We start from the raw sequence: 22695 nt of genomic DNA on the forward strand, positions 1-22695 counted from the left end.
ATATATCACCACTAGTAGTGCATATCTGTTGATTTTTTTGTACTTCCAATGTGCTGATTAATAAAGAAGAAAAAAATTCTCACTATTTCACTATTTTATCTCCTTCTGAGATGGTCACCATAAACTACAGTTTTGGGATGAGAGAAAATAAAACACTATGACCTTCTCTCTCAAAAGGGTAAGACATAATTTCAGCAAAAAGAAACAAAAACATAGCATTAAACAAATTACTTTCTACTGTAATATTTAGGGCTGGGCAAGTTAACTCGTTTTAATAGAGTTAACTCAAGTGATGAGTTAATCGATTGTTTATCCGCCAATTATTTTCTTTTTTCCTGTTCTGCAGCAGTCAGCAACAGACTTTCACAAAATAAAAGCCTGACTTTCACAATAAAACAAAAAATAATCAAACCTGAGTTAATGCAAGATAAAATAATTAATCGAGTTAACTCATCACTTGAGTTAACTCGATTAAAACGAGTTAACTTGCCCAGCCCTAGTAATATTCTTTAAAAGGTATAACGTGCAGGATTTACGGACCTCTAGTGGTAAAGCTGCATATTACAAGCAACTTAATTCCTCTCGCCTAAGGGGCGGCGCATGGTTCTGCAACTGCGGCTTTTCACTCAGTTGTGTCGACAGACTCGTTTTAATTGATGGTTCTCCAAGGGTTGCGCGTGTTGCAAGGCAACATCTAACCTATGTTGACTTTCAGCCATGTGAATAGAAGTGTAAATAAAACCCAACTCTTTCAAAAACCTATTTGGTGTCTTATCCTGTCTTTACTTTGCATACAAACAAGGTGCAAAACCTAAACTAATCAAATAATACTAGAGAACTATTTACAAAGTGCAAAGAATGTATGAACAGCTATAGAGCTGCTATAGGTGTGAGACATGAATTGATGCAAGTCTATGACCCCAGAGGGAGTGGTCTCTGGCACAATTGAACCCAAATGGCCTGATAACGACCTCATGAACTGACCATGACTTTCAGTCTTGTGAATAAAAAAATCCAACCGTTTCAACACTTATTTGGGGTTTTATTTACATGCAAGTTGCAAAACAAGTAATAGAAGAAAGAAATGTGCAAAATAAGAAAGAATACAATGCAAAAGTACAATGTGCAAAATACAAACTAACTAGTAATAATGCTTAAGCAAATAGCTTAACCTGCTCATCGCAGTAGGCCGTTTCTCTGGTGGCATTGTCACCATGTCCTCCACAGTTTGGCAAAATCTGGCGAATTCATCTGGCTGCGACACGTTCCCTAATAGCGCCAGCCTGCGCTCCTCCAAATCGCCCCTGTCACGGGCGAGGCCACCGTCATCATGCTCCCCCTTTCTTTTCCTCTTTTTTGCTGTGTGGGACAGAGGAGATAGCAGCATCATGGAGGCTGGAGCGGTGGACGGGGTGAACGAAGCCGGTAAACTGGGCCGCAGAGAAGCTGAAGTGGATGCCTGGACAAAGACCTCGGGTGAGGGGATGGATGGCTCGGGGGAGGCCTCAGGTATTGAAGAGGTGGATGGCTCGGGGGAGGACTCAAGTGATGAAGAGGTGGATGGCTCGGGGGAGGACTCAGGTGATGAAGAGGTGGATGGGTCGGGGGAGGCCTCAGGTGATGAGGAGGTGGATGGCAATGGTCCTTTGTCCATGGGCATCCTGGCAGTTGAGGGCTGTTCATGATAACAAAAGAACATATAGTTGGTCTGTTAACAACATGGGATTCGCATATGGCTACAACGATGAAAGTAACATAACTGCATTCCTTACATCAACAATGTGGGCACTTTAAGAACAGACAGTTTCTCTCTGTCCATGCATTCAGAGTCTATGACCAGGAGTCTTTTATGGAATGGATACTTACGACAATGAAGAGATAGAAAACGTGTGTAGGCAATACTCGCCCACAGTTCTTTAGCAATATGAAAACAGCCTGTAGCTACAATGGCAAAGGTTACAGGTAATTGCATTACATCTACAATGCAGGCTCCTTACCACCATTTATCCCGTTTTCAATATGTTGAAGCATACTCCAACCAACCATGTGAACTCTCCCACTCTGAGAACACTGCTAGTGTACTAACTCAAACACAGAGGCTGTTCAAAAACCAAGAACTTTATATTTACCTTGTCGTAGTTGGACCTCTGCCTCCGTCTCCTCCTCTGTTCTTGTTCTCGTCTCATAACATAAAAGGTAACTATCAAGTCCTCTGCCATGTCAATTCGCGCCAGCTCCATCAACATCCTTTCTCTGTTAGTTGCCATTGTTCACTGTGTGTGAGGAAGGCCGGGAGGAGGTAAATAAACTATTGACGACTTCTTCTACATAAAAAGGCGTCATGAGGTAGGCTTCTCTAAGCTCGTCTTCTGGTGCGCCACCTACTGTTCTGGCAGTGAATTGTTTTCATCACCCACAGTCTTCGGAGAACCATAAGTGAAAAAAAGTCCCTCGTATCCGTCCGTCTGTAACGGAGTCGGAGAAGCATATTTCAGCCTATAAGGCAGTGATCATGTTTTTTGTTTTAGGTGATTATATACAAATAAAAATATCATTGTGAATATTATGTCTATCATGCAAATGGATTTTCCATTCTGACACAGTGGACCTTTGAAGGGGTGTTGTGCTTTCACAGCAAGTAACATCATGGGATGAACTCAAATTTGTCAGTGTAAATGATCTAAAAGTTTCTTGTTACTACTGTTCACGACAAACTCAATATAAAGTGACAAACTCATGGGCACGCGTGCTTTTAAACTGCACCTACAAGTGTTTAATCTTTCACTTCCCATTAATAACATATTGGTGAGACTGGAGCGGCTTTAGGCAGCAACAGTGTTTTCTCAGGTCATGAATGTAACATGTGTTCCCTAAAGGGCGGGTGTCCAAACAAGGGGGAGGGGGGAGGGGGGGACCAAGTGACGTCACACTGCTGAGTTTCCAGCTGTCAAGTTAAAGGTAATATATGGCCAAAGACAGGAAGTGTATGTTGTAACCCTTTATAATAACAGCACTTATTTCAATTAAATTTAAATGTTATGTTATTAGGGCCCGAGCACGTACGGTGGGAGGCCCTATTGTATTTCAAAGGATTTGTATTTCCCTTTTGGGCTTTTTCAGGGCCTAGACATGCTCAAATTCTCACCAAAGTTTGCAAATTCAAAACCCCAAAAAGTAATTTGAAATAGGTGTGGCAAAATGGCTCAACAGCGCCATCTAAGGAAAAGCCCCTCAGTTAGCTTTCACCGATCTTCACAAAGATCGTAGCCCAGGTATATCATGACTTGTCCCAGGGTTTTCATCAGATCAATGTCACATGGACATGAGTGTCATCACAACCAGATGGAGATATAAACTACCTCGGTGTATTTGATTTCATCACCTGGTGTGACCGTGGCGTGGCGTGACATTTTGATGATTCGCCAAAAAATAGGGATTTATTATAACTCCTCTGTGCATTGTTCTTTCAGCCACAAACCTCATTCACACATTCACAGTCCCGCCCTGATCAGATCCATATCAATATTCACTCATCATTACAGCGCCACCTGCTGGCTACAGGAAGTGACATTTTTTAAACTTTGATGAACTGCTCTTGGCTGCTTTACAATATACAACTGTATAGAACACTTCAAAGAATTCATTAAGCAAATCATTATTTGTTGTCATCTTGCTTTAATGTGACAGTGTCAGTGATGTGAGAATCCTTTGATGTCTTAGATGAACAGATGAAAGATTTATACGATCTGAAGAGAGAAAAGAGTGTTTTTGACCTGAACAGATCTGTTAGTCTAGTATAGTGATAGCAATAGCACAACCTACTGCCAAAATCAGGTAAGCCTCGTTTTAAAACTAAATTCGATTTAGATAAAGTTTTCACTATGGGGTCTTACTTGATGGGGTGGACCGTAATGCGTGATTAGTGAGCGCGGTCCAGCGGTGCATGACAGACGCAGGAAGTGAAGCGTTTGTCCTTGCCGCAGTGCGCATGCAATGTGGAGACGTGCGCTTGGTCATTGATCGCTCTCTCTACTAACCGCAACAGGCTTCAAAATGCGTGTCCTCGGGCCCGTCAGTAATACAACGTAGCCCTAGTTTGTATTGAAATTGTATTTGTATGTTAACCATAAGAAACATGATCTCAAGGCACTTTCGAAAGAGCAAGATTGGTCTAGCAATTTTGCTTGATGTTGAGGCTTGATGTTTCTGCGTGGCCCAAACCTTTTTCAACAGTGTTAACAGTGCAGGTGCAGATGAAGTAGAATTACATTTCTAATAAAATCATCTTGATAAAGAATACATTTCATTCTATAATGTGTTTGCTTTACTACAAACCATAGTCATGTAACACATTTTACAGACATATCGCACAGATTACAGATTACTGAAATGCTTCATACTAATAGCTGTGTTTTGTTGGTAATTCTGTAATGATGGTTTGAAAGAATGAATTCAGTTTGACAGAAAATGTGCTTTTGTTGGATGTGTCATTTTAGGAGCTGTGCTTCTGTTTCAGCATGTGGCTTTGGGATTGGACACAAGTGTTTTGATTAAGAAGAACAGGGACATGTTTATCATTGCACTGTAGCTGCTCCTCATGGAGTAGTTGTATTTTCTTAAATTACCACAAACTATTTCACACATGGCAGTAGGTTCAGTTAAAGCTCCAGCAGCGTATGACTGAGAGGTTTGTTCCCTCATCTAAACTAATCGTCACCACAATATCTGTGAAAATGAAAAATACACAAGTTATCACATATAAATACCTTTTGGTTTTACTGAATTTGCGGACATGGAACATTGCTCCAGCATAAAGTCTACTTAACTTCCATAGATACGTCCAAATTATTTCCGCAAGGGAGAATTTAAGTATACATCAATGTTAATGGGCGTTTAGTTTCGTTTCGTCACATGGGCTTTTATTGTGACACTTGAAAGCGGAAGTCAGGTGTTACTGAGATCTGGTCGCTTGTGGTTTCAGGCTCACAGACGAGTCAGACGAGTCACAGAGGTACTGCCAACATTTGCCAGTGAGCTAACGTCGCCTTCTTTGGTCGCGTCGGACCCGAGCCTCGCTCAATGGTTAGTTTGAATTAATACCAACCCGCAGCCACTCACTGTGGCTAATGCTAATGCTGCGAGGGGCTAGTCGTTAGCTGAAGCTAGCTTTAGTAGTCAATGTGCCGCTCTCTTTACTTTGGGTTACCTTTCCTTTATCGAAGCTAACAGGCTAGCTGACACACACCGAGTTAGTTCAGTGAAGCATGCTGCTCAGGATGTGTTCAAGATATTACCAGTCGTCATGACAACAACCACTGTTTTTTGAATAGCGCTGAATTAGCAGATTAACGCTATCGGTGAGGAAACTGACGCTATCGCATTCACTGTGGTTGCCTGACAACGGGAAATTAAAGAGACAGTATCATTTTTAAGTCGCCATGAATCGTAGAAAGTTATTATGAGTATAATATGACATTTAATATCGTGTATGAATGTCTTGTATGTATCAGCTGGTCAGGCTCCTATCAGTGTAAAGTTGTGTTTTCAATGCAGAGGATTGAATCAATAAGCAGAAAGGAAGAGGTGGTTACTGGCATCAGCTGCTGTTTGTTTGACATCAAATCTTTCATAGCTTCTCAATAACACACGTGACCCCTAATGAAGCTGTTTATGAGGGTTATAGAATTATGATCATTACTTCCTGTGGATAAAAACATCAGGTTTTCACCCCTGGAATCTCTTTGACATTTAAACTGTCTTATGTTATTCATTTGTTTTGACTGAGTGTTCAGAATCATGTTCTTATGTGTCTTCAGCTGGGTTGTGTAACTGTCGAATGGTGATGGATGATGAGCTGGAGATCTTCATCAGGGAGCGGAAGGCGAGAGTGGCTGAGGATAAAGCCAGTCTACAACGAGACCCTCCTTATATGGAAATAAAGGTGCCTTTAAATTACGGTTCTTCATAATTAACATGCTGATTTATAGCTCATTTGGTCATCAATAATACTAAAATGAAGAGAAGCTAAAACAAGATATTTAACATGAGGTAAGTAAGCTGATGATATGTTATGATACCAGGAGGAGCCAGGAGTCAGACTCTGTTGTCTATGACTCCGTTCAGACTTTTTATTAACAAGTCTCCTGAATGAGCCAATCACAAGTGGTCAGCTCTAGGTTCAGGTGTAAATGTACCTGCTGTCAGTATAGGGAATAGAAAGAAAGTACTGGATGATCGTTTAGCAGTGATCGTGTTGTTTTTTTATGCATGATGTTTCTCTATTTTGCATTGACAGGCAAAACCCAACAGAGCCTATGAGTTGACTGTTAAGGAGAACATCCCTCCCAAGTCTGTTGCCCAGAGACAAGGTACATCACCACATTCACTCCTTTAATTCTTAATTGTTAAAAACTGAAGCAAATACCCTACATGAATCATTAACAGTTACCTACAAAGTGTTTACACATGTGTTTTTCATGTAAACAATGTTACTCAGAGTAGATACATCTTTAAATTGGCAGCTGTCTTGTTTCGATATTAAACTCTTCACCTTGTTTCTCTGTGTAATATTGAACTATGTGTTTTGTCAGAGGAGAATTTGGGTCTGCCGCTCGGTGTAGAATACGAGAGGAAGAAGCAGAGGCTGCAGCATGAGCTACGTTTGGACTTCAGCCACTACATGGCTCAGGTGAATGTTTCTATTTACTCAGGTGTCTGGATGTAAAACAGAAACTTTAGGACAGTTCATATAGATATATTGTTATCCACTTTAAGAACCCTGTAACCAGAGCTGATGCCAATGAAATGAGGGATGTTGTATGTGTTTTCATTATTTTTTTAACTCCTCCAAATAAGGTAGTGTATCATTTGCAGCTCTCAGTGTCCCATAATCCATATAGTGTTCAGTTATCTTTGTTTACTTGAAATACAAAAGATCACATCACAATGCTGTGTTTGCTGATTCAAGTGGGTAACATTCATGAAAACACAGTAGCATGTCATCAATACAGAAACCCAACAAAAATCTCTCTTCCCATGTTCTGGATATGTTGTTAATCATAGTGTCATGGAAAATGCAATAAATAGAGATACAATATATAACATTAACCTTGTATGCTGAATGTGTTTAAAGTTAAATATCAAATCTGGGAATCATTTATACAGGTGGGTATATTTGAGGATGCAGTGTTTGGGTTGGGGTTCAGCTATTACTACTTCTTTAACTTCGAAATTCCAGCTGTAGTTTGATGCGGAGGTTCACACCACTTTTATTGTTGTACCTGTCTTGAAGAGTAAATAAAAAATGTTGGAATCATGACAAAAAACGTTTTATGTTACAGAAAAAACTCTTTGACCCTGCAGCACCTGGACCTTTTATTCACCTCAACAACGGGGTGTCTATCAAGGTAACTACTTCTCTTAAGTGACACAATGACAACAGTTGATGTAAAAAATCTGATTCAATTACTGGCATTTTTCTAAATTACCTTAGAACTACAAATAAAATAGATGAATAGCCTCATTATTTCTGGATGGTTGCTAAACAAGGGCTAACTGTCTCTTTCATTCTTTATCGACTAAGGTCTATTGAAAGATCCAAAATGACCCTTTGTTTCCTGAACGTGTACACAGATGCTTAGTGTTTTAATTTTTTTAGAGCAGTGGTTATCAACCTCTCTCTCTCTTTACTTAATTTTGAATATCTTTAAGTTGTCCTGCAGCTGTAAGGGTACACATGAAAAGATAGTGAGTAGACATATATAAGATGGATGAATATAGATCAAACAAAATAAACTAACTTATTTTACCTCGGGGTGGTCTCCTCACTCCCAAGCACTGCCTTTTAAAATCATGTTTCTTCCAGCAACTGCTTGAAGACCGGACAGGCGTTGTTCCCAAACAGCGAGCCTCTTCTCGGAGGGATGCAGCCACCCTGACAGAGGAACCAAGGGGGCTGCAGAGGGTTCTGCACCTCACGGAGGTTAAGACCTGTCCTGAGGAGGAAGAGGCTTCTAGGCATCACCCCAGGGTGGGGAGGCCTGTGGAGCTGGAAACAGAGGAAGATGAGTATTTAAAGGAGGAGCTGGAGCTGATGAAAGGCAGAAGAAACAGATATACAGGGATTGATGCCAGTCATGAGAAGAGACAAACCAATGGGACTGATGGCAGGTAGTGGGGGAAATTATCCGTCGTTTCTTTTTGTGTGTGCTTTGAATGCATTGTTTGTCTGTATTCATCTATTTCACCATCAATCTGGTTTATTTGTCTTTGCTCAGGGAGAAGACGGAGAATCCATTCAGCTTTGCCAGAGAAGGCAGGAGATCGAGAACACAAGCCAAAAATGTGGATGCTGAGTTTGCTACTGGTCTGAAAATAGGTTAAAAGATGTTTTCTATTTAGCAACTGAACTTTGGTTGTAAAGAAAAATGGGTCCAACATTTAATGGACATTTGCTTATACTTTAAAATCTAATTAAGCTTTTTTCAAACTGTCCAAAGAGATAATTTCCTCTGTGTCTCGATTTCTGTCAGGAGCGGCAGATACAGATGAGGCTTTGCGGAGGAGGAAGGAGCATTACAGACATGAGCTGCAGGAGCAGATCGCTGAACAACACATGAACAAGAAAAGGTGACAGACTAGCTTCTAAAAGGTTGAATATCTTTTACAAGAGATGGGCAGCTGACATCAAGGCTCTGACTTGAGGTTGAAATCTTCTTGAAGTGTCATTAAGCAAATTGCTGCGCCACCTCTTTAACATCCCTGTTTATGTAATGAAATAATTATCATTGGTAAGTCTGCTTATCATTTATAATAGAAGTTCCAATTGAACCCTGTCAAAGTTAGATAACACCCCATGTTTCTTGGAATAATTTGATACAGCCGATATTTTTTACACTTCTATTTAGTAGTGTGAAAGAACAACAGTGTCTTAGAAAGACAGATGTGTATTAAATATATTTTCACAGACACCCACTTAATGGGGGAATCTGTTAGCTTTCCATGGAACACCTGGCAGTGTACTGTGGTTCCTCACTTTAGAACCACTGCTGTAAGAAGTATGTTTGTGTACTTGTTGCAGGGAGAAAGATTTGGAGCTGAATGTTGCTGCAACGGGGATGAATGATCCTCAGAAACAGGTCAGCTGACAACTCACTTTTATTTAGTTTCAGTAAAATATAACTTTTAAAAGGCTACGTGTAAGTTTCTGCTGTTGCTACATGGCTGAAGTTTACATTACAAGCTGTTTATTTACCTGTCTGGAAGAAGCTGAGGTCCTGTTTTCAGACATGAAAATGCATCCTGAATGTGTCTCCTGTGTTTCACTACCCCGCTTTATGTGAACATACTCTTGTGTAATTTGTGTTCGCAAAGGCCAAAAAGGGTTTAATCCGAGTCTGAGTTTACTCATGTGTCCGATGACAATCTGTTTGCGTGTTGCCACGGGTAAGAGAGAGAGAATGAGCCAGTAGGTCAGGAGGGACGGAATGAGAACATGTTTGATTCATTGTGAATCTGTAGCCAGTCAGAGACGTCAGCTGAGTAGGTGGCTCTTCATATGTGGCCCACTACACATTTGCATTCACACAGCAAAAATAATGTGGACACATGCCTTTCTAGACCATCTCTGAAAGTGGTTTAAGTAATCAGATCTCAGGATAGTGTGATGTAATTGGACTACGATTTTACTTCACACTGTTATCATACTGCTTGATCCGTCAGTATCAGAAAAAGGATGATTTTCTCCTTATTTTCTCCCTCCAATCCTCAAACCAGCTGGACCGATTCAGGCAGCTTGGACTAAGCAGGAGAAGATATCCTCAGGTCTCAGAGCCTTCAGCAACAGGAGAGAGCGAATCATCATCATCGAGAGGTTTCCACAATAATGAGAAGATTGGTGTTCGAGAAAGAGAAACATCTCCTCCTGAGCAGCCTCATGTGGCCTTCCAGTCCCCGCTGCTTGAGTACAGCTCTTCCCTGGGTCTGGGAGGTGGAAGTCTGTCTCCCAGCAGTCAGCCGGCTGCCCCCTCCTTCCCCAGAGCCATGGACACTCCAAGGTATACATCAGTTTGCATATAGCTGTGGACAGGATTGCTGTTTTGATTGATCATGTCTTAATTTATATGAGGATGATAAATATTGTATAAACTGATTATTAGCTTTTATTTGTGGATGCAATCAATGAAAAACTGCCAGAAAACGAACAATTACTGAAAGGTCTGGATCTGAACATAACCCTGTGTCTCCAGAATTCCTCTGTTCCCTCCACATCCTCCCTCATCAGTCAGAGAACCCTGCAGGAGCCTGTATGGGGAGCCCCATTACTGCTATTGCAACAGAAACCTGCTTGACCCAAACATGGCCTACTGTAAGTATAGGTTTCCTCTGTTACACAAGGTTAAAACGCCTTTTTAGTGAATACATTTGTAGTGAGCTGAATTTGAAAAACAACTTAATTAAGTTGTATCATCATGATTTTACTGCATTTCATTTTTCTGTGCAGATGGTCATTTGCCTGTTCCTGCCGCTGGCCATCCCATCTCCTACTGGAACAGGCCACCAGGGGCTGCTGTGCCTAGTCAGCTTGGTAACCACAGTCCTCACAGTCACCACAGTGGTAGCAGCTTCCCTGAACCACCATTACAGTAAATATCTCCTCTTCAATTTGAGCATGTTGGCTAAGAAAGCAGGCTAAGACAATTCATAACAAGCAACATCCAGGTGTCGGTAAATGTTTTTCTCAAATGAAGAAATAGTTTTACTGCTTATGTGTGAGCAAGAGAAGAAGGATAAAAGAAGACACTGGTGGCCTCCGTGGTAATTTTTCTTAAAATGTCTAAGCGAGTAGAAGGGACATGACATGTGTTTTGTAAAGGGTTAATACACTTTTAATGTCTCCCAAGTTGATTAACCCACGAAGAGCTATGGTGCAGAATAAAAAAACACATTCTAAACCCTATGAGCATATATGTTTGAAAACAGCCACTAAAACCTGTAGGTTTTCTGAAGAGACGGAATTGCCAACGTTTGCAAAAACTTTAATTTCTCAGCCTCTCAAGCAGATAGAGACGTGGCATAAAATACGTGTGATAGTTAAAACATTTTTCTTTCTTTGTAAATCATTCCTTTCTCCCACTCTCTGTTGCTTAGATCAGCTGAAACGCTATTTTGAAAAAGTAAGAGGAGTAAAAGGAGAAATCTTAATAACATGAATTGTGTACACTATATTTATTTGACTCCGCAAACAGGCCCAGTAGTGAACCTGCCACAGTGGACTCATGCAGCAGTGTTTTCCCTTCAGAGAGTTCCAGGTCAAACAGAAAGAGAAATCAAAGCTACAGAGACGCTCTCAAAGAACAGGTATGTCGACTCATTTTAGATTTGGGTTAATCCTCCTACTGCCGTCATCAACCATTAGAATAACAATTTTCCTTATAGGAACAAATAGGAAGAAACAAAATAAAAAAGGGTTTCCCCTACGGCCCGCCGCTGTAAAATTATTACTGCAGCAAAGAGAAGTCCAACAATTTGCGTGTATGCAGTTCTTCTGCTACACACAACACGAGACAGGACACGTGTTAAAGTGACTGGAAGGATCCGGATTCATGATCTGACATCATTGATTATTAACTAAATAAATGTGATCATTTTTCTAAACGACAGAGATGGGCACACACGCCCTGCCCCCGCTGCAAAAGGAAATCCCTGGGGAAATACTGATGAAGCTAACTTATCATCAAACAAGTTCATCAATTGAATACCATGATTGTTTACATTTTTTACTAGTGTAAATCCGAAGGGTTACTTTTCATAGATTTGAGGGAACTTCATCAAAATCAACAGAAATTAAATTTAGGTTGGAAAGAGCTGTAGCAGAGAGTACAAAGCAAGTATAGTGTTGATAAATGAATTCACTGTATCCTAGTCTGTGGTATGTTGGCAGGAAACCCCCTGGAGTGGGAGCAACGAATATTACGAGGTAAAATAGTTTTAGTTAAGACTCAAAGATATAGTGAGATCCTAGTTAATCTGTTGTTATAGTTGGTGGTAGAAGTATTTGTGAGCTCATGTACCAGAGTTAGTTCATGCTACAGTGCCACCTTATTCCCATCCCTCCTATTTTCCCTCTAAATAAAAATCCTCTCCTGCTTCCCAGCTTGCTAGCTTTAGCCAGGCATGTCTGCAACACACACACAATCACTGCAGGGTCACACAAACCTTTTCCACCTACTCACAAATTACTTTGGTTGATTTCCATGTGGTGTAAGTAATTGAAGTACTCCGAAGGATTCACTAAAAGTGAGTGGTCGTGTTGAAGACGATTCTAACACATGATGGACGCAGAACTAAAAAACTAAATAGAAAATACAAATCATTTGAGCTGATTTGCGCTAAAAAAAAAAAACTGTGTAATAGATTTAAATTTGATGGCGTATTGCATTTATACCATCAAAATATGAACTGCTCAATTTCCAAATGCAAAGATGAGAACTTTAAGATATGTTCTCATAACATTTGTTTATTATTTTTTAATTTGCATGAGGCATAGAACAATCAAATATAGATCAAAAAAAGATAAAAGATAAACCAAAATATGAATTGGTTTATGACTGAATGCATTCCCTGTGTGAGCTGGAGAAATCAAATACAGCTTTGAGTAGAACTCTGCCCTGATGAATAAAGTTACCCAGTGTTGTAAGGAATTCTGTTGTGTAGATCCAGGAGCAGAAGGAGAGGAAACGTCTGGAGAGAGAGGAGCAAGAGCAACATGAGGCGCAGCTGGAGGCCTACACGAAGAACCACCAGCCGTGGGGGCGAGGTGGAGGAGGAGCCCCTCTTAGAGACAGCACCGGAAATCTAATTGGTAGGTCCCAACTTGCAGTGTCTTTTTATTTTAAACCTAAAATGTTGGGCTTGGCAATAAATCACAACAACAACCTTAACTCAGGAGTCAGAAATAAGTCTTTATACTTATATCGACATCATTTTTGTGTTTGTCACCCAGCTCTAATACAATGCCTCTACAAATAGTTGTGTTTCTAACTTACTGTTTCTGTTGCCCAGCTGATCTCCACCAGATGCACAGGCTGAATGAGGAGGCCTACACCAACCCGGAGGAAGGGCAGAGGAAAGCCGCTGCCACCGTGTTGGCACGACAGACGGAGCAGCCTGAGCCCATCGAAAGAATCTCCGGTATCATAACAAGATCTGTTATTGACTTACTTAGCACTGACACCATTCACGTTTAGAGCGATATTCCAGCTGTTGACCTTATTCTGATAAATATGGTATTTAGGTTTTGATGTTGAATTGATAATAGAATATTCCATTCATCACTGTTTACATGTTACAGAGCACAGTGAGATGTTTACATCACAGTGCCTTTTTGTCTTAATAAGGTTAATAACAGAATACTGGTTTCCATGTAAATAGTGTTTTACCATTGGAGCGTTTAGCATCAGATTTATCAAATTACTTATGATAATAATACTTTTTATTTGTATAGTGCTTTAAACAATGCTCAAAGACACTTTACAGGATTACAAAAAACAAAAAAAACAGATGAACTTGATTAAATTATATACATATAATAAGAAAATACACCTCATAATCTCACATCAAATTTAGATACTTGTCACAACCCATGTATTGTGAAAATATAATGACACTCAAATGTGAATTATTTCCACACAGTTGAAGATGCGTTATGTCACTATCTGTAGCTCATTCATGTCGAAGTACAAAAAATTAATATTTGCTTCTCACCTGATACATAACACTTATTATCACCAAAACATGGGTCTCAAGATCTGTGCTGCATCTTTAGCTGCTCCTCAATGTGTTTTATCCTTTTCTTTTATCTGCAATTATTGTAGAGATGAAAGGTCTTTGGATCAACTCACAGTTCCTTCATGTGTTCGTCTTTGTGCAGGTTTCACACACGTCCATACCCCCCAGTTTGCCAGAGGCAAAGTGTTTGCCGACCAGCCCACCCAGCACCATCTCCATGAGCAGGACACGTACAAAGCTTGCCTCAAACAGCAGGTACTGCTTCAAACAGGCAGTGCTGCCTTGTCTAGCATCACTTCTTCTGCCAGCTGGAAACCCTTTGGAGGTTTTCTTCTCTGCAAATTGAACTTGCTGCCTGTGGAATAATGCAACTAAAAGTTTACTAGAGCTAGAAGTAGCTTTTGTTTCCTTCCTCAATAGAAAATTGTCCCAGTCGGCAAATGATGTTCATTGGATTTATGTTTCCTTCTTTTTTTTTTTAACAGATTGAAGAGAAAATGCGTAAAAAGGCAGAGGAAAAGGAGAAGACCAGACAGGAGGAGGAGAAGGAGGAGAAGAGGCTGGCAGAGCAGAGAGCTCGCATCCAAAGGGAGTATGAGGAAGAAGAAGAAAAGAAAAAACGAAAGGAAATGGAGGTAAAGTACTAGAGAAAATCACTATTGCCAGTTTCTTAATGGTGAAAAATCCTGATCCTTTTATACTAGAATACAGGAAAGCAGTATTCATCTCTCACTTCCTGTCACTCAGCAAAAGGCCAAGAATGAAGAGCTGATTCAGCTGGCTGAACAGAGGAAGAAGGAAGCCGAGAAGAAGAAGAAGGAAGTAGAGGAGAAGGAGAATGCAGCACTTAGAAGGCAGAATGAGATGGAGAGACAGACCCGGGTGGAGGAGGTTAGTCTCTCTGACCCACAGAATGATTGACATGATTAACCGAAATAACCGACTTGAGCAGATTAAGACAGTCAGAGGTTGTAAATGTCGCTTCCGATACATTTTTGGTTAATTTCCCAGCGCTAGGTTGAGTGCAAGTTTCAGTGGGACCGTGCTACTGTGGCTTCATCCTCCAATCTCTACTTCACTTACTCCAAATTAACAAGATGGCCGCATTTGTATCTGGGATATTTTGCCTCCATTTCTGAATAGTGTGAGGAAGTGGAGACGTGTCTTTCATCTTTATTTACAGTTTATGCTCTGACCTCAACAAACAATACAAATAAGCTAGTTAGAATAACATTTTAATGAAGTAATTACAGGTTTAATAAATTTTGTGCTCTTATGATGCAGTAATTTATTCAGTAACCTATTTCCAACACTAGCTGTATAATTTTGGGAATTTTCCTGTTCTTACAGTGACACAACAGTGACAATAAAGCCAGATTGGAACATAATCATTTCCTCCCTGATATTGACCAAAGGACATTTTCTAGAACAGCAAAGTTTTAACAATTTTGTTTCAGGTTGCAACAACACATCACTAAGAGAATTACGACTTTTTTAGCTTTTCTTCAGATAATTATGACGGGTGTATTCACCTGAACCCTGATCTGCTCCCAAAACAACCACTAGACCACGGATGTACTTTGTAAAAGTAGAGTAGAGCCATCAATTACATAATGCTTTAACATTCAATCAATCAAACACCACATTTGACTGTTTTTCCGTTTGTTGGATAAGTTCTAATTTTGTTAGATTGTCCTTTGTCTGTGTTTTGGTCCAATTCAAGACAAACTGAAACAGAGGACGACAAGCATCAAGATATCAAGCTGAATTCAATTAACCATGGTCACACATAACGTTGTTATTTGGTTACCTGTCTTTTCTTCAGGTGTGCAGGGAGCCTTCTCCTCCAATCCCCACCCTGCAGAAGAAACATGGGTCACACCGATACACCCCCAGACCCCCGACTGTTGACAGCCAACGTTCCACTGCTCCCCTGTCTGTGAGTAACACACACGCTGAGTACACAAACTGTACAAACAGTACAAAATGCATCTCTAAAGTATTTGTTTGGTTCCATTTGACTTGTTTTTTGTTCCTCAACAACTTCCTCTTGGATTAATAAAGGTGAATGAAGTGTTTTCTCCATTTATTTTCATACCTTCTCTTTTATCTCCGTCTGTGTTTCAGGAGTGTTCTTTGTCTGGTACCCAGTCACCTCCTGTGCCTGCTCGTAGGAACCAGCTTCGAGCTTCAGGTACTATATACACACACTCGATCTATATGTGTCAGTAAAGATTGGCAATTATAAAAATAATTTGAGCAAAATGTGTGTGTGTGTGTTATTTCCAGGTGACCAGCGTGACGTGTTCAGCGAGCTGTCAGCTTTGCGTCGGCATCTTCGCAGTGAACAGAAGCGGTTGGAGCAGGACGAATTGGAGGAGTTAGATTCTCCACTGAGTGACAGGTCAGAGCTCACAGATGCATCATACTGAAACATTACATTTTTCTCAGTAAGTGCAGCATTTTGTGGACGTACCCCGCTGAGGTCTCTACCTGTATTCAATGCCCCAGCCGTTGGATATTGTTATGGATCAGTCTCCTGGACGATGTCTAGGTATTTGTTTTTAGTGGTTCAAATCACTGCTGATCAGAGCCAATTCATTTGATTGTATCCAGTCTGATTGCAGACAAAAGCCAGATGTTGGGTGTTTTTTTGACCAGTGTAAAATGTGCTTAAGTGACTAGAGAAGTTAAAACGGCTAAACTTCATAGTTGAACTGGATGAATCAACAGTTAGAAGAAACTGTTCATGATTTACAGCAGTTTGAAGTAATGGATCAACAGGTGAAATAGATAAATTGTAAAAGTGAAGGATAGAAGATTGATATAAATGGTGATATCATCAAAGGGCTACTTCAATTGTGTAGTCCTGGAAAATCCTGTGTTGCACTTTTCTCTCAGATTTTTTGGGTAATATTAAGTCTAAGTATTCTGCTGTGCCATTGGAGTGACATTTTGTGTCATTGTAATTGTCCAGATATCAGGAGCCTCCCCTGGTGGATGTGTTCGATATGGCCAGCATGCGGCTCCCAGCTCCAGCCCGAAGACCCAACTCCAGAAACATTGAGCCCAGAAATCTGCTGCGGATCCACGACTCCCTGCCGCTCACCTACACAGGTAGTACACGGCTATGAGGATTCTTAACTGCAAATCAACATAATGGGTCATTACTGGTTGCTATGTTTATTTGTGAGCCAGATGGGAAGTCGAGGCTGGGCTCCTGTGACGTTCCACTGGAGGAAGTTGGTGTGAGCAGCAGGAGAAGATACGACCACAGGGATCCAACTCAGCAGCTCAGCAGCCAGAGGACGACTGTCCTGGACGGTTAGAGCTGCTCGCCTATAATTTTTTTTATTTGAAAGCTGAAGAATAATTTTCTAATGTAGATTTTTACGATTAAATGGTGTCTGTCAGCATTTATACTTTGTGATCTGTATCTGGAACATTATCTGAACAGTTACGTCCAAAGCTCTTTGCATTTACACCTTTTTTTAACAATGTACTGTTTGTGCTCCAGATTATTTTGACCTGTCCCCTCAACATCAAAATGGTTATCTGGTGAGTTCAAAAGAAATAATTTGTATTTAATATGCCGCCTGTGCTTGTTTAATTCAGCTTAAAAAATTCTCTACATGTTACATATTCACTGTTTCCATAAACTCTAACTATTAGAGATCAATTGTGAAAATGGTTGTGTGTATTTTGCAGAGGAGTGTGATGGGGCGATCTCCAAGGGGTTCTCTGCTGGAGTCGGACAGAGTGTTCATTGGTGAGTCCCATGATACATTGCTGTTCAGCCACACATACGTGTAGGCAGCCGGCTCCGTTGTGAACATTATGGTTCACGTACTTGCTTGGGTATTAAAGGGATAGTTCACAGAAAAATGGAAATTCACTCATTATCTACTCACCACTATGCCAATAGAGGGGTGGGTGAAGTGTTTGAGTCCACAAAACACTTAGGGTTCCAGGGGTAAAGAGTGTTGCAGCTAAATCAAATACAATTAAAGTAAATAGCGACCTCTTCTTCAAACATAAAAAAACGACAGAAAACACTAAATGCCTTCATACTGCTCCTGTAATCCCCAGCATTCAAATTCGTTCATGATCGCAAGCACACACCGCACAAGCTCTCGCATCTATGCTCTCCCCCAAGGGGCACGTGACGTCATCAGCGATACTCAGCAGTAACCGCAGCGATGCTACCAGAAGTCGTGATGCTACCGGATCTAATGATGCTACCGCACACCTTGCGCTCACCCTTGGGCGACAGTGCGTGTGCACAGGGGCGGCTCCTGGCATAGGCAAAGTAGGCGGTTGCCTAGGGCAAAAATGCGAGAGGGCGCAAAATGTGCACCCTCTCGCATCTCACCCTGGAGGCAGCAGAAGCGCCGCGAAGCGCAGAGAAGCGCAGAGAAGCGCCACGAAACAAAGGCTGTCCGCCTCCTTTCTGCGCCCCTGTTAATCAATTGGGCTGCTTGACCAGCAGCGGAGCGCCACGAAATCGACGGGGAGTGCCTGGTTGCGCTGGAAAGCTCCGCGGCCGGCTCGCGATCTGAATCGATGGTTCGGGATCTGTTCTATAATATCAAATAGAGTTGTAACAATACGCCTTGTTTAGGAAAACAGGGGGAAATTACTACGCTATTTTAAGGAGCACGGCTGTGTATTTGTGTGTGTGTGTGTGTAGAGCCCCTAGGTGATGCCCTTCTACTTCCGCCGTACCCAGACATCCAGAGAACCTCCCAGCTATCGGCCAGGGAGAGGAGGAGACAGGCCAAACAGTCACAGCATCCTCAGGTACTACTCCACACAAAACACACACCTCACAGGTTTCTGACTCGTGTAGCTTCTAAATTCCAAACCTGCCATTATTTTTGCTTTTATCATGATGTCTTATATTGGTGTTCTGTGGTTGGTCCAGGAACGAGCTGCTTCTAGCCAGTGTGACGACTACTCCACTCACGCAGGTGACAGGCTGCAACAGGAGGTGGAGCACAGCGAGGGAAGGAGCCCAAACAGTGCACGGCATCGGACGGCTCTCAGTCGTCGTGGTAACAAAGCCGGTGCGACTTGATAGATCTTCTGCTATTCGTTGTGTTTTGTGTAATTATTTCAGCTTTGTTGCAAGAAGACTAATTGAAGCTAACCTTTCAGGAAAGTAGTGTGTTATTTTTAAACAGGTCTGAATTAAAATTCTTAACTACAGCTGTAATTCCCAAAGCTAAGAGGTCATTATATTCAGACAGCTTTCAAATAATCAGATTGTAGTTAAATAAAGAATAACAGTCAAATATTTTGCCCTGTATTAATCACCAAAAAGCATCTAATAGCAGATGGTAGTGGTTTTCTATTATAGCAGAATAAATGAGTTGCTGTCATGAGATTCTCTCTGCCTCCTTGCTGGCGACAGACAGTGGCCGGAGGCATTATGTTTATGGGGATCCGTTCGTCCCATTCCCGTGAATACAATATCTCCAGAATGCCTAGAAGGAATTTCCTCAAATTTGGTACAAATATTCACTTGTACTCAAGGATGAACTGATAGATTTTGGTGCGGTCACGGTGACCTGAAAAAGCCTGAATTTTTTTGCCCTGTGAAGGTGAGATCTCTCTAACGCCATCATGAGTCATTTCACATTTGGCACAAACATTCAAGTATTAACTCACTTGAATTTGTTCAGCAAAGGTCAAGGTCACAGTGGCCTCACAAAGTATGTTAATGTATTTCTTAAACATATCCTAAGCTCAGTATGAGGTAATGCCTTCAAATGTTTTAAAAACATTAACTTGAAGTCAAAGATAAACTGATGCGATTTAGCCTGGAGGTCAAAGGTGAAGTACACAATGACCTCATGTTACTGTGAATGTGACATATTTAGGACTGCCCATAGGGAATTTGATTAAATCTGGCACAATTCACTTGGACTTACTGATAAATTGATTACATTTCAGTGTCAAAGGTCACATAGAAGATGGTTGATGATGTTTTTGGCCTCTTGAATGGGATCTTTTGGTATTTCTGAATTTCCCCATGGGCCTTGTACTTTCCCCTGCTTCATTGAAAAACTGCAATGTGTACCAAAGTTTACAATGTAATACTTTTAGTGTTTGACTCTGTCCCCTTGCTCCTGTTCTTCAGGACCAGTGGATCTGTCTGATGATGACTCCTCCCCTACTCAGTCCTCTTCTCGCAATCTTAACCATCAATGCTCCATAGAAACTGTCGCCACAGATCCCTGGATGCGCCCGGGGACATCGGACATCCTGAAATGTTTGGACCATCCATCTAGGAGGGAACGGTTGGCCACGTAGGACTTTGTGTCTCAAACTTCTGAGCTTCCTTGTTCTTTGGAAAGTCTCTTGTGACGTTGACTCCGCTGTCTTTAAAGGTATGGATGTTTTTACCTCATGGATTATATGACGGATGGATTGTTTGAATAATATACTTTTGTAAAAGTCATTGTTTACATCATTGAGAACATACATGTTTGTATGGGCAATTGTTTGGCTAATGACTAAATAGTTTTTATTAAATTATTTTAATTATGAAATCGTATTTTCTCCTTTTGTGTGACGTAACCAGCCAATCTGCCGATGGGGTGACAAGGCATCATCCTGCTTACATAAGTTACCTTTTCTAGACAACAAAACCTCCATCAAGGATATTGCGTTTTTAGGGTGGTATGTAGTTTGTTCAGAAGGATTATGCAAAAACTCCTGGACAAATTACCACGAAACTTGGGGTAAAACCCATGAAAACTTGGTGCAGAACCGGATCAGGGGGGAGATCCATGTAATCTGGTGCAGATCCAAATAAAAATCAGGATCCAGGCATAGACTGTATATAAAGGGAAGACTGTTGGGCCTTGCAGAGGTCTGCTCTATGTTAGTGCCTTACTAGTTGAAATACAAAGAGACATAGTGTAACCTAGATATGCTGCAATAATTGGATCGGATTTGTGTAATCATGTATTTAACCTTCAGAAATACATTATTAAGATTTTACATTTCACACAAAAAACACATATACCCCATAACCCATCCCAACATCAAACCCAAGTGCCATGCCAGGGGGAATATTACAATCCTGGAATGGTATAATAAGTTGCCAGACTTCTGGTTCAGTATCATTACAGACAGATATATATACAATATACAGAGATGAAAACATTTAAAAAACAAACTAGAAAAGACATAGAATTAGAGAGTTATTAACTCATACAAAGAGTTGAAATTACTCTTCAGCTTTTTTAATCAACAGACGTCACAGTGCACAGACACATACACACACAACTCAGATGGTGACCATTGGAGGCAACATGCTGCCAGCCGGCATATACACTCCTGTATCCAGTTGTTTCATATAATTAAATAACTTAACTCCACCAGTATTAGGAGCTTCCAGCCAAACCGTTCCAGTTAAACAGTAAATGTTCCCATACGCCAGTGAAATCAGCCCAGTCAGTCTCTAAGCAGTCATTAGATGATTCTGTCTGTGGAGCAGCTCCAGGATCCTGAGTGTAGAAGGGCCCAGAGAGCCAAACCAAACCAAACAATGGAAAACAAGAAAATGAAAAGCTGCAGAGCCTGTAGCTGCTGGTTTATCACCCGTCTTCCAGGTTTGAGTTTCTGACTAAATACGACATAAAAGCTGAGCTGTTTGCCAGTAAAGCTCTGACTGTCGGTTTCTTTCACTGGCTCATTTATTCAATAAAGTACACAACAGGGAAAGGGCGCAAATCCAGGATGAGGATTAGCAGCCAAAAGAGTCTAACATTGTCTGTCCACCAAATTATACCAAAACCTGGATTTAGACAGAAATAAAGAAGTAAGAGCCTCCTGCCTAATACTAAAATCATTTAAATACATTTTATTTCTCTTATCGCTCTACACTCAATTCCCCATAATGACAAAGTGAAAACATACATTTAGAATTGTTTGCAAATGTATTCAAAAACTGAAATATCGCATTGATAAATAACTCACACACACCCTTTACGCAGAACTAAGTTGAAGCATCTTTTTCAGCGACTACAACCTTAAAGGGACAGTTCACAGAAAAATGATAATTCACTCATTATCTACTCACCACCTATGCCGATGGAGGGATGGGTGAAGTGTTTGAGTCCACTGAACACCCTTGGAGTTTCAGTGGTAAACAGAGAATCCAAAACAATAGTAAATGGTGATCGATTCTTCAGATGTAAAAAAAATTCCTCCATGCTGCTCATGTGGTGTCATCCAAGTGTCTGTTAGCCCCGGCATTCAAAGTCAACTCAAAACAGCCTCATTTACACCAAGTATTTAGCCAAAGGAATAATTTTAAATTTGGTACAAATGGTCACATAGACTCATAAATTAACTGATATATTTGGGTGGTCAAAGGTCAAGGTCAAGGTCACAGTGGCCTCAAAACATGATGTCATTTGAGTTTTCACTTGAACTTAAAGGTGAACTGATTGCATTCCAGTGGTCAAAAGGTCACAGTGACCTAATTTGAGTCTGGGGAAAAAAAGGATGTGGACTGAAACTGCAGTGTGTGATGGAGAAAGAAAAATCTCTGTAAATGATTTTAGCTTGCAACATGTTGTGCGGATAAAGTGAAGGCGTCTGAGCACTCACTGAATGTGCTTGATCTGCTCAGATGACTGAGTGTGAATTGAATGCAGTGATGTGTTTGCTGTGCTGTCGTGGAGTTGGCTGAGATAGTGGCTGACATCATTCCACACATAAAAAACACATGTTGTAGTGGAGGCCATTGTGGTTTCTTGTGAGAGATTTTTTGCATGTGTGAGAACACACACATCTTCCAACTCTCTCTGTCTGACTCGCTGTTTCGCATTATCAATCTTTCTCCTTCTTAGCACCATCGCTCTGCTCTCATCGTTCATGCTCTCGATCTCC

The 22695-nt window shown here is 40.9% G+C and overlaps 2 protein-coding genes across 2 annotated transcripts; one reads left to right on the forward strand and one right to left on the reverse strand.

Moving 5' to 3' along the window:
* Nucleotides 1–1054: 1054 nt before the first annotated feature.
* On the reverse strand, nt 1055–2268 carry LOC133012241 (E3 ubiquitin-protein ligase RNF12-B-like). The gene is made up of 2 exons (XM_061080219.1): nt 2130–2268; nt 1055–1675 (listed from the first exon to the last, which is right to left on the reverse strand). The coding sequence occupies exons 1-2, from the start codon at nt 2265–2267 to the stop codon at nt 1142–1144; spliced, it is 672 nt and encodes a 223-aa protein (XP_060936202.1). The 5' UTR covers nt 2268; the 3' UTR covers nt 1055–1141.
* Nucleotides 2269–5005: 2737 nt separating this feature from the next.
* LOC133011839 (centrosome and spindle pole associated protein 1-like) lies at nt 5006–20283 on the forward strand. Its single transcript, XM_061079753.1, has 28 exons — nt 5006–5082; nt 5817–5941; nt 6296–6368; nt 6591–6688; nt 7341–7406; nt 7865–8169; nt 8277–8377; nt 8532–8628; nt 9080–9137; nt 9775–10055; nt 10248–10366; nt 10502–10643; nt 11247–11358; nt 12715–12862; nt 13063–13191; nt 13931–14043; nt 14274–14423; nt 14536–14679; nt 15614–15727; nt 15916–15982; nt 16078–16192; nt 16766–16905; nt 16987–17112; nt 17306–17346; nt 17497–17557; nt 18479–18588; nt 18713–18854; nt 19931–20283. The coding sequence occupies exons 2-28, from the start codon at nt 5837–5839 to the stop codon at nt 20101–20103; spliced, it is 3330 nt and encodes a 1109-aa protein (XP_060935736.1). The 5' UTR covers nt 5006–5082; nt 5817–5836; the 3' UTR covers nt 20104–20283.
* The last annotated feature ends 2412 nt before the right edge of the window (nt 20284–22695 follow it).

The sequence above is a fragment of the Limanda limanda genome, chromosome 10, assembly GCF_963576545.1.
Source record: "Limanda limanda chromosome 10, fLimLim1.1, whole genome shotgun sequence".
In the NCBI taxonomy this organism is placed as follows: domain Eukaryota; kingdom Metazoa; phylum Chordata; class Actinopteri; order Pleuronectiformes; family Pleuronectidae; genus Limanda; species Limanda limanda.

Excerpts from the sequence above, each read along its gene's own strand:
- LOC133012241 (XM_061080219.1), bottom strand. The coding sequence starts at position 2,267 with ATGGCAACTAACAGAGAAAGGATGTTGATGGAGCTGGCGCGAATTGAC. Across the intron at positions 1,676-2,129 it reads AGAGGTCCAACTACGACAAG|CCCTCAACTGCCAGGATGCC; the intron begins GTAAATATAAAG and ends TATCATGAACAG.
- LOC133011839 (XM_061079753.1), top strand. The coding sequence starts at position 5,837 with ATGGTGATGGATGATGAGCTGGAGATCTTCATCAGGGAGCGGAAGGCG. Across the intron at positions 10,644-11,246 it reads TTCCCTGAACCACCATTACA|GCCCAGTAGTGAACCTGCCA; the intron begins GTAAATATCTCC and ends CTCCGCAAACAG. Across the intron at positions 17,113-17,305 it reads GAGGACGACTGTCCTGGACG|ATTATTTTGACCTGTCCCCT; the intron begins GTTAGAGCTGCT and ends TTTGTGCTCCAG.